At 36.0% G+C, this 12,005-nt stretch overlaps 2 protein-coding genes across 3 annotated transcripts; one reads left to right on the top strand and one right to left on the bottom strand.

Annotated features, from left to right (window-relative positions):
• Positions 1–432: 432 nt before the first annotated feature.
• On the top strand, positions 433–7,725 carry LOC132616831 (uncharacterized). 2 transcript variants are annotated; one of them, XM_060331527.1, is made up of 9 exons: positions 433–770; positions 3,504–3,644; positions 3,843–3,935; positions 4,072–4,198; positions 5,227–5,336; positions 6,030–6,110; positions 6,869–6,951; positions 7,053–7,225; positions 7,321–7,725. In XM_060331527.1, exons 1-9 carry the CDS (start codon positions 453–455, stop codon positions 7,545–7,547), a joined length of 1,353 nt encoding a protein of 450 aa, XP_060187510.1. In that variant the 5' UTR covers positions 433–452; the 3' UTR covers positions 7,548–7,725. The 2 variants fall into 2 exon arrangements, with proteins under 2 accessions (XP_060187510.1, XP_060187512.1); XM_060331529.1 differs by having other exon boundaries at positions 7,053–7,463.
• A 2,823-nt stretch (positions 7,726–10,548) lies between these two features.
• On the bottom strand, positions 10,549–11,795 carry LOC132616832 (uncharacterized). Its single transcript, XM_060331530.1, has 2 exons — positions 11,538–11,795; positions 10,549–10,967 (listed from the first exon to the last, which is right to left on the bottom strand). The coding sequence occupies exons 1-2, from the start codon at positions 11,643–11,645 to the stop codon at positions 10,839–10,841; spliced, it is 237 nt and encodes a 78-aa protein (XP_060187513.1). The 5' UTR covers positions 11,646–11,795; the 3' UTR covers positions 10,549–10,838.
• Positions 11,796–12,005: the final 210 nt, after the last annotated feature.

Consider the following 12,005-nt stretch of genomic DNA (forward strand, 5'->3'; position numbering starts at 1 on the left):
GAGCTACTAAATCCTTACTCATAAAGAAAAAATCTCAATCATTAATTTGTCGAATTAACAAAAAATCTAACAAACTCATTGCAATAATAGTGATTTGCCATTGTTTTCAAGCTGTTCAAACAAACTGCACTTGATTTAACTTACTTTTCATATTCAAAATTCAAGACTCATTTCTTCAAAATAAATATACTTTAATTGCTTTTAAGTTTGAAGATAAGCGTAAAAGTAGCAGTTTTGTCTGATATAGCTACATTTTGAAATGTCAGTTAAAACTTTTTAAAGAAAATTACGTGAAAGTTTTACGTAATTTTCCCCATAATTTTTGTTGGGCTAAATGTACCATATCCATCTATCAAGCCCAATGATTGAAGCCCAAAATGGTAAGTAGAAACTTTTTCTAGAGAATCTAAAATGAATTGGGCTTAGATTTCACCCACCACTAACTGAGCACAATGCTGATGTTTCCAACAAGACCCTTGAACTTCATTAGCTCTTTCCATTTTCCTCTTCAACAATTCTGCAACAACACCATTACTTCCATGGACTCCTCAAAACTCTTATCTACAGCAACAACTGCAGATCATTCTTGTGTTTCTACTTCAAGAGAACCCCACAATGGTGAAGCTGCAATTAGTGTTGAAGAATGGAGGGGTTGGGGGACAACATCAACTGTACCTGCTATGGTTACTCAGGTTGTTGATGACTTGAATCTTTTAGAGAAACATGTTGATGCTGACATGGTTTTTGGTGGCAATCATGGCAAACTCTCGGTAAAAATATGTTTTTTTTTTTTTTTTTTCATTCTTGTTTCGCTTTTTTACTCCAATTTGTCCCAAAAAAAGAATGTTGGGGTTTGTAGCATGACTGTTAAATGTTCTAATTACTTATTTTGAATAAATGGTATCCAAATACTCCCTCTGTTAGAACTTATGTGCCACTTTTGGTTTTTCAAGATTCAAACTATGTAAACTTTGATCAATCATTTACAATGTATTTTTCCGTCGTATTGACATTAGAAGAATTGACTTATAGTACTTCTCGTGTAAGTTTTGAATATCTAAATTTTAATTTTAAAACATTAAGTTGATCTAATTCAATTTAGCTTACATTTTCAGTTTTGGTCAATGGAAGTTGTACTTGGACATTCTGCATTATTGTTTCAGATTAACTGTGTTGCTGACACTTGGGGAGAATATGGAAATGACTGGTTTGCAACTTTTTGTATTTGGATGCTTTGGTGAAAACACACACACAAAAAAAAAAGAGAACTTCATAGGTCATAGCTATTATCTTGATAACAAAGAAGAGTTCGACCCAATGCTTTATTTCTGTCCTAGTTGATCCTGATTTGACATTAGAATAAAAGAAAAGATGGTTGCTTATATTTTCATTAGTCTAATCATAAGACGGTTTTCTGAAAATTGAATGTTTTTAATCCAAATTATGATGGCTTCTCTATGTCAGAAAAAAAGATAATCTTTGCTGTGCGATGTGAATTTGTAATTCTTGACGGCTTACTTCTAGACAAGGTGAAAGTGCAAGAAAGGGGGGGGGGGGGGGGGGGGGAGGGGGGTGAATTGTAAAAAATTTCGATCTGTTAGTCGACTAGGTTAAACCAGTAGACTACTGTTTACTCAGTGAATGCTAAAGTAAGGTGCAGAAAATAAATGACACAAAGTATTTTATACTGGTTCAGATTCAATGTGAATCCTAGTCCAGTCCCCTTGGGTTGCAAGGGTGTTCTTTGCAGCTCTTTGTTAAAGGTTTGGTACAATGGAGGTTTGAATGGAGTTCCTACGTCTACACTCAAATCACTCTTAGTCTTTTTGATACAAAGCCTCACACGCTATATTGTAACTCTCCTTTCTTTTTTCTTACACTATAAATCACTCAGACAAACAATGTTAACAATGTTTATGAAAAGTAAAGCAGAGCACTAAGGGAATGAATGAGACTAAGCATGTTCGGCTGTTTTTGTGAAGCAGCCCTTTTATAGCTGTTTAGGCTCTTCACGCAGAGTAATCAACCCAAGGGATTTGATCCTTGGAAAGAGGAATTAGTGATCCTATTTCCAAGAATAAGGCTGGAGCTGTTGCTTCTTTCCTTGTGCGATGAGGCCGCATTAACAGTCGACAAGATTGTTACACTCCGTGGAATATTCCTTCTTTAATGGCGCAGATATCCTTTCCTTCCTTGAACTGATTTTGTACTGCTGGAGAATATCTTGTCAGCTACCACAATATTCACAGTATCCATTTGTAGGGCTGGGAAGATTTCACCGAGTTAAACTTGTGTAAGCCCATCTCGTTTGAGCTGCCTTGTGGGCTGGGAAGATTTCACTTGTGTAAGCCCATCTCGTTTGAGCTGCCTTGTGGGCTGGGAAGATTTCACTTGTGTAAGCCCATCTCGTTTGGGCTGCCTTGTGGGCTCTTTTATTCCTTGTGTGATTCAATTGTTACAGCTGCACAAATAAAATTGTCATCAGAAAAACTTGACACTAACACAAGGATGGTTCCTAATGCGCGCCATAGGTTCTATGAAACGTTTTTATCAATGCTAAACATAGAAATACTGAATGTCACTACTTGACTTACTGTTATCTGCCGTTCGTAGAACTGCTTTCCTATTTACCCTTTATTCAGCAGTAGTTGAACTGGTTGATATAAGATAATTATCAAATTGCTTGAAACAAACCGTTCTCATAGTTTGCAACAATACTAATCAGCATCAACTATCTACGCCTTAATCTCTAGTCCGTTGGGGTCAGCTATATGAATCATCTAAATCTGCTATGCTTTATTCAAGTCTATTTTATTCTAGGTATTGTGGTCAACTCAACTACTTCATTTAAAAAAAAAAGGTATTGTGGTCTGCTCGTGTCTGTTTAATTTCAATATTAAACATTTTCCTTTAAGGCAATTTAGAGTTTATCTAAATCGCACACTTATAGTACTGGGGTTATATAAGTTTATCCCTCTCTATATATACAAGTGTTGTGTATTTGTGCACTAAAGCTGGTATCACTTATAGAGGTCCTATGCTTTCTTTGTGTTATGTTCTTAATCAGGTTTGCGTTGCTTATGGGATATCTTAGATCCTTTCAGACCAATTTTCTTCATCTCATTTTTATTCTACTGCATCCATTTTTATCACTAACAGTCTTTGTATTTTCACACCTAAAAACTGGTCCACCAGGAGGGTTGCATAAGACACGACTAACCTATTTTAGGGCATCTTCTCTCACTACATCCTCTTTGTGTGCTATTTGCACCCTCTGTCAGATGTGATAATTGATAACCTTATAAACTCTTGCTGATAACAATTACCTATCGTTAATAATAGTACCAGTTTAAAAAAAAAACAATTACCTATCGTTAATAAGGAACTTCATTTCTCTACCTCAGACTTGTTCGCCTCTTTAAATGTTACTTGTGCTTTAACTGATCAAAAAATAACTAATTGCCCTTTATTAGCTCATAACTCTGATCTGATCCGATTTTTAGGGTGACTTCAAGGTGCAAGAGGATAAAAAGCACAGAGCGAAATATCAATCTTTAGGTGATTCTCAACAGAAACTCCAGTTCTTTTCAGCTCGACAAATAGCATGTCGTGTGCTTGGAAGTAGGGGTTACCTTTGTCAGAAGGTAAACATTTGCTCATCAAATCAGGGTTGTTTCACATTTTTATTCTTGTATTCTTGTATGTGGGATCTTTTCTGCATTAAAGCATGAAATATTGCTGTTATCTGCAGATGGTCCCTTAGAAAAGTTGACTTTTTTTTGCACAAACGAATAGGTTTTGATGGTTTGGCATTTGTTTTGGTTCTGTTTTGAAATCTCAAGTGTTGGCTTCCCTCGGAGGATTGTATGTGCTCAAAACTTATTACATGTCCTCTTTGGAATCGGATACGGTTTTGGTTGTACATGCACCCAAAGGTACAAAATTTACTATCCATCTTCATCTTTCCTTCTTTGCTGTTTCATAAAAACCTATCTTTCATTTTCTTACATTTTTCACTCACTTCTTTTTTACAGAAATGATCCATAATTCATGATTTTTTATGTTTTGCAGGATTTTTTGCGACAAAATAACACGGGGAAGTTGTTGTGGCAAGTATTTGGCGTCCAGGCTGCTAGTTTGTGTCTTTATGGAATAGCTGAACATGAGGAAATGATGTGGGATGCACTCAAGCTTGCAGGTTTTCATTTGTTTTTAAATTTGTTCACTAATTTAATAATCTATCATGATGAAATAGCTGTAGAGTATGTCCAAGCATAAGTCTTGAAGCCGTCTGAGTGTGCTCATAACCTTCACATGATTCCTAAAGTGTATGCTTGTCTTTTATGTGAAAAGGCCGCTTGTTACAAAATCTTGTAGTACACAACTTGCTGTGGTGGGTAAAATGATACAAAATTGTTATGTAATTGAGCCAAGAGAGTGAGGGGTTCTGCTCTTGTACGTGCAACTTTGTCTGCCCCAAAACATGTGGTATCAAAACTAAAAACTAAGTCTAAATAGCAAAATCCCATACAATATGTAGCTAAGAATACCAAAACAATAGATGTAATTAACCAAATTGGACTGCGTAAGCATGTGTTTCGCATGCGAGGGTTAAGACAGAATTGAGGTTTCTTGACAAACTATTAGTTTAAGCCATTAGGCATGTAAATTACTTCAAGTAAATAAGTGGGTGGGTGGTCTGTTTCTAATATGCATGAGTCACGATAATCTCATTCTTGGATCACCATATCATCGACAGTCTATGTTAGTAGAAAAAGTTTCCAGCCTTTTGTTAGCTTCCTACCTCCTAACTGTTTTAACAATTTTCTCAGTTTTGCTCAACGTCCTGACAATATCTTGACAACACCAAAGAGGAAAATTCAGTTATTAACCGTCTTAGTCAACTATGGACTTGTTGGGATAATTTTCTATGATGCATTCAAGAACACTAGATAATGGAAAAACTGAAAAGATACAATGTTTGAATACTCATGGTAACGGGAACATGTTCTATCCAGTTTTCTGATGTTAAAATAATACATCACTTATAATTGATAGCATCTATGTAGCATGAAAGGAGGAGATAGCTCATGGAGCCAAGTTAGTGTTACATATCCTGTTTCTTACTTTTAACAAATTAAGCTTTACTTGATTTAATCTTCAACCTTTTCTATCAGAACTTGCCAGGAAACTGTCTTTTTGATTTGCATTTTACATAATTTTCAGGAAAAGACAAGGTTTGGTGTCTTTATCCCAACAAGAATGCACCAGCAAATTCTGTCAAGGATAGCATGGCGGAGCTTTCTTTTGCGCATGTAGAATACCATCCTGAGATGGTACTCCATCCTAACTTTTTACTTGAACTATGGCTAAGTTGTAATCGACAAGATGTTTGAGGGGAAGCAAAAGTAGGAACAAAGGAGCCATTAGTTTTCCCTTTCTTTCTTTTTTTTTTTTTTTTTCTCTGGAAGCTATTCAGGGAATGATATCGACTTCCAAATCCCATAATAGAACAATGGAGTTACCCACAAGAAATTGAATGTCACCTTCTTAATGTTCTAGATTCATTGTGCCAAATTAATCAATGCTGACCCCCAACCCCAACCCCCCAACAGACGCAAAAAAAAAAAAAAAAAAAAAAAAAAAAACCAAACCCCAACTAGGGCTCAGGAGGGGCCCTTTCGCATTTTGATCCCTTGGCAATTCAAACTCCCACCTTATGGTTGGAGGTGCTGAGTCTTTTACCTCTATGATATCCGTCCCTTATCCTTGACTAAAGTTACTGGCCGGCTAAATTACAATGAAAAAAACTTAAAAGGCATGGAATTGTAAGTAGTTTATAGATTAAGAATGTTTCTTCATGGTTCTATGCAGTTTCTTCTGAACATGTGTTTGTCAATAATAGCTCCATATAATGGCAGTTTGACTTGTAGTTTTGCCGCTCAACCCACATCAGTCATGTGACCATGTTTATGTGATGTTCTCATTTTCCATCGTTTGAGTATTGACGTTTATGCTGCTATATGTAGACAGATGGAGCCCATTCCTTGAATTTTATTCTAATTGATGGGACGTGGAGCAATTCGGGTGCAATGTTCAGCCGTTTGAAGGTACTTCAGCCTGCAAATGTAACTCTTAATTTTACATTCCATTTCCATTATTAACTTACAATTTCTTGTCATTAACATTGTCGAAAAGAAAAAGAAGAATGATAATTAATAAGTTGAGGTTTAACCAATTAGATTGAAGTACTTATATTACAGGACATTAGGGAAGGTTCTGCCTCTACCGAGGTGATTACTTTAGTTGCTTTCAAGTTAGTTATCCTATATGCACAGATTTCAATTGCAGTTGTACATGTTAGAACCACTTAAATATTTTAATGAAGCTTTATCAGGAAAAAGAATAAGATAATTAACTTGCATACCTGCCGAAAGTTGCAGAATGCTTGTCTTTTGTTTGTAAAAAGTTATTTTTTAAAGGGCATCAGAAGTTGCAAAAAAGAGATTACACCGATTGGTATTGCAGTGACTGAGCAAATCATTAACATCTTCATCAACTTCCTTGTACCAAACAAAGGCAGCCACATTTTTGTCCACCTCCTTTTCTCCCAAAGAAAATTAAGTTATACTTGGGTTCAACTTTTAGCTATAGAGAAGGTAGACAAAAGAGAGACGCGTGTATATGTAGTACAAGATTGTTAGTTGGATACAAATGAGTAAAACTTAATACAACGAATTATTCACGTTAGTTCTTTAGTTTCTCATATCATGCCAAAGTTGCATTGATGTTAGGATTCATTTGAGTTTGGAAAATGTGAATCAATTTCTCAAATACAAACAGTTGATCTGAGACGTTTAATGATTAGGAACGCTACAAGTTAATGTGGGGTGAGGAGGAGATTCCTTGCATAACGCTGAACACAGGAGCATCCTTGATGCATAAACTCAGGTAGGATCCATTATCCGAAATCTGCAGCGATGGCTCATTCATCTTTAGTACTTTCCCTTTGGCTTTTCCTGAGTCATGTCTTATGTTTTAACCAAGTGCAGACCCCAACCATCATGGGATCGTACATGTACAGCAGCAGCAGCAATAGGCCTCCTCGATGAGCTGCATGACCTTCCAAATTTTGTTTCCTATGGATTGGACAAACAGGCTAAAGCACTTGAAGATGCTGTGGAGGTTTTGTTAGATTCACTTACAGCTCGACGGCTTCGCATGGGTAGGTCCATCACCCGTAAACAAAGACACAATCGTGACATCCTTTAACAATGGAAGCAGTTTTTTCACTGGCAGATTGACATTGGCATTTTGAAGGTAAAAACCCAGTCTTTACTGGCATTTCACTTCTGACAAATGGTGAGGCCAACCGCAAAAATGCTAGGCCACATATATACAGCAGAACGACAATTGGACTAACATGTTCTCATAGAGAAGTAATACGAGTTACAAGTTTGAAGAGATCCAGATCACTTTGGATAGTTTTGTTTTCCCCAGTTTTGGTTTCTCTATGGATCTGCTTCTCCATACAGTGTTTTAGTTAGAAAGAAAGTGTCGAAGAACTCTTAATAGTAGTCATATGGGATAGACATATCAGAGGAACAATAATTGGTTCTTGGAGTAATGGACTTATTACTTGTCTTGTGCGTTTGTTTTCTTGGCTAAGCCTGTTCATTGGAAGCAATGCCTTTTGAATGTTCAAAATTAAATAATTCGGGTGCATTTTTTTATTTCTGGGCTCTCGAGGAAGAAACAGACGGTTGATGCCACAAAAGGCAGCATTTTTTCTTTCTTCTGAGAAGGCTTGTTCAACTTTTGCCAAAGCCAAAATAATGTGTAGTGTTTAATTTTATTAAATCTTGTTGGCATGTACTTTCAACTGATGTTGCTCAGACTCTTTGAAAATGTTGTGTAATGCATGGCAAATCCTTCTAAAGTAGTGCATTTTTGGAGGATCAGACACCGGTGCAGTAACATTTTTGGAGAGTTCGAGCAACATAGTTTTCAACACCTATAGGTTGATCAAGGAGGGATTCAATACAGTGTGTCTCGACTTAAAATGTGTGTCGAGTGAACAATTAACATACAATATAAGATTTACCACGACATGATAATGGTTGCAGAGATATTCTGATCAAAGTCTTGTTGAGAAAATACTCAAAATACCCCTCAACGTTTGATCAAAATTCCAACTACACATCTAACCTTTGCATTGGTCCTAGTACCCCTTGGATTATTTTTTTCAGTATTAAAATGCCTCTTTTTTGCTGATGTGTCAGTCCAATATGCCAACCCCAATTATTAACAACGCTTGTCCACACGGGCCTGGCTCACGTGCCACATCTTTAATTTCCCCCCATTTTCCCCCCACATCCTTATTTTCTTTTCTTTTACTTTCTATTTCTTCTCTACAGTCCACCACTGAATCTCACCCCAAGAGAAAATAATTTTTCTCCTCTATCTTCCTCTACCAAACGAGAAGATCACTTGTCATTGGTGACCTTCTCCACAGCCATGGCTGACCACTTTCACACCACCAACTATCAAAACTCCATAGCCAATGCCAGAGAGATTCATCATCGCTACTGTCCAACCACTTCTCCACCCTCTCTTAGAAATAATCAAAATCACCCCAAAACACCTTCTGCATCTCAATATACAGTGAATAATAACAAAAAGATACTAAATCAGGTAAAAGAAAAAAAAAAAACTAAAGCCGCAATTGTAAATCGACATGGAGCCTTCAAGCAGAGCTTTCGCCGATGACCTCGGATGGAGTTCTCGAACCAAGAACCAGATAGAACCTTTCATCATTAAAAACTCTAATTTGAATAGATTAAATGATAGAACATAAGATATTGTTCTATTCATAGATATAAATAATGTCTCAAAACTCTAGCCCCTAAAATTCCCTCTGCAATCAGTAAGAAACCACGGGATTGCTATGGTCCTGTTCTGGTGGTGGTGTGAAAGGAAGAGTAGGGAAAATGAGTTTTGTGTTTAGGGCTTGTTTGGCTGTGATTGAGAAAAAAAATGAGAAGTTGGGTGTAAAAATGGAGGGAATTTAAGTGTATCCATGTGGCATCTATGTGCCAGTCCAGTTGGCATTTTAAACACGTCAGATGCTGTTTTTTAAAGGCTATAAAGCGTCACTGAGCGCGGTGTAGTCACACTCTTGTTCACATCAGCAAAAAAGACGCATTTTAATACTGAAAAACATTGTCCAGAGAGGTAATAGGACCAACACAATGGTTAGGTGTGTAGTTGGGATTTTGGTCAAACGTTGGGAGTATTTTGAGTATTTTCTCAAGTCTTGTTCTACTTGTAATTCTTTTCCTGAATATCTTCTGTATCCGCTTTATATCCATATTTTCCCTCTCCATTCCCTTCTAGAATACTCTTTTCCTTTCCATTTAGTTCCCAGTGGGTTCATTCTTAATTAAAGACATAGTAAGGACAAGAAAGTCTTGACCACTACCAAGTAGTGTGTTGACACTATAAACTATTCCCGTCCTGAGATCACATAATTTAGAGAGTCCAAATTATTGATTTTTTTTATTGTAAGTGAAATATGAAGTTCATTTTAATATCAATAACTAATAACCGAAGGGTGCGTATCTCCTTCAATCATGAATCAATGTCTAGTCGGATGAGATTGACTTATGTCCATGGTTGTTACTAAAATAGCCTGTCTCCATCTTTTTGTGTGGTCGAAATTGGGAATTACTGAAAGTTTTGTGGCACAATTTAGCGTCCAAGGGATGTAACCAGCTTAAAGATAGAATAACTAGAAAGATATTGGAACTGCGTTGTTCAATGAGGGGCCAGCCCGGTGCCAAAGCATCCCGCATTGATAGGGTCCGGAGAAGAGCCTCACCTAAACGGTGTAATGTAAACAACTTATCCTAATGCAAACATTAGTGACTACAAGTGTTCGTTCAATAATTGTATACTTATTAATTTCAGCAGGACGTGACTATATATACTTGATCAAGGTTCGATTTATACGATACTTTTAACAATCAGGAATTATTTGTCAACGAGCCAAGGCCCCTAGCCAAGAACACTTGGTCTTTGAAAGCGTATGTGACCTGAACGTCTTGCTTACGTACTAAGGAAGTGCATATTTCCAAGAGCTACTTTAAGTCTGTAACCAACTTTCACGGAATACCTTTTAATTAAGTGGCTATTTCCTGATTGTGAAATGTGAATTTAAAAGTTAATTTTAAAAGGGAAGAACAAAGCAACTTGCAGAATTAAAGTAGTGATCTTGCTCCTACTTGACTAACTAGCAGTCACACTAATCATGTGCAAGCACTTTTCGTAGTACAAAATTGAACGGAGAAAAACGGAAAATTTACTCCCACTGCTAAAACTCAACTAGTACTTACAGGGAATATTACATTTTTTCTTTTTCTTAGTGGTACATATTTTCCCAGCAGAGATGATTTCTGCAAATTAAAACTATGTGAACATTTTATAAAAAAGTAATAGTATACGTCATACCATTAAACCCAATTAAATAAAGTAAGGTGGTAAAAGCTGTAGTATTGTCAAACATAGTTGCACATAATTAAATTAAAAATACAGAACCAGCCCTCTATACAATTTTGAACCGCAGCATCTTAAGTTCTTCATTCAAATAGAAAATAAGTTACAATTTGTTTGAACTTTGATCCTTGAAACAATCGTGTAATTCTGGTATAATTAAATTCAGAGAATATAGCTCTTAATAGGGCTATAATGACAGTATCATATTCCTCCTTTTTTTCTCTTATAATATAATCTCCTAGTAATATATTATCCATCTAAAACTTTTTCTCCATATTGTAAACTTATCTGTGAGCAGTGACCAGTGTCTCTATAAACCTCAATCCATCAAATCTGGGCGCAAATTTATCTGAAGATGGTGATTCTTTCACAGGCTTTGAACAATTTCCATCCTTTTTCTTCAAATTATCATCCTGAAACAAAACGAATTCAATAAATCCAACAGAATTCAAAATATGTCCATATATCATACTTATGTGGGGTCCAAGTCCCAGACCCATAACTTACATGCTACATATGGGTGCCACTAACTTTGGTTCAAACTCAATGCTTGCCTTAATAATTCATTCAATATGTATAAATTATTAATTTAGAACCAAAAACTTAAAAAAAAAATTGAATTTAACACTTATAAGCTTCAAATCTTGGCTTCGCCTCTGATCACTCACTGTCAGTGGCGTATATAACATGGTAGATATTGAACCCCTAACTTTTAACGCGTAGTATAGATTTATGAGTAAAAACTTATTAAAATTGTAATAAATAATAGATATGAACCTATAAATTTAATAATATAATGTATTTAATGCTAAGAATCTTAAGATTGAACCCTTAGAATTCATATCCTGGATCCGCCTCTGCTCACTGCCTAAAATTTTATTCAAGAAAATATAAAAGGAGATAACTTTCTATGCACACAAACGACATTAAAGTGATGCAGAACAGAGAAAAAAGAGGAAAATCGGAAAAACTTGAAAGTTTACCTTATGAAAAGAAATTCGAACTTTGGAAGAAGTAGTGGTGGTGGTGGATGTAGTAGAAGACATGGCAGCAGCAGAAACAGAGGCTGCTAAGAGTCCTGATTTCTTCATATTGTTTTTTGATGGAAAATTAATTGTGATGATATAGAGATTGTGGGAGGTGGAAGGTAATGGTAGTTTACAGAAAGTGGGAGGAAGTTGGGAGGTTACTCATATTCATATAGGACTAATTAGGACCATATAGCAATGTGTCAGAAAAAGTTCGCCGCAATTTAAGCATTCTCAAATTTTCTTTAATAAAAAAAATTTCCATAGGGTAGGCCCCATGAATAATGTAGCACGAAAAATAAAAGTTGTACAGCTTTGGTATGGAGTTGTTTTATTAGAGAGCATTTTACCTCGAATATGGAATTTTTCAGTGAGTATTCAAATTTAGTTGAGCCAATTAGTGTTCTGTTAGTCGTCTAAAAA

Source organism: Lycium barbarum, chromosome 11 (genome assembly GCF_019175385.1).
Source record: "Lycium barbarum isolate Lr01 chromosome 11, ASM1917538v2, whole genome shotgun sequence".
Classification (NCBI taxonomy): Eukaryota; Viridiplantae; Streptophyta; class Magnoliopsida; order Solanales; family Solanaceae; genus Lycium; species Lycium barbarum.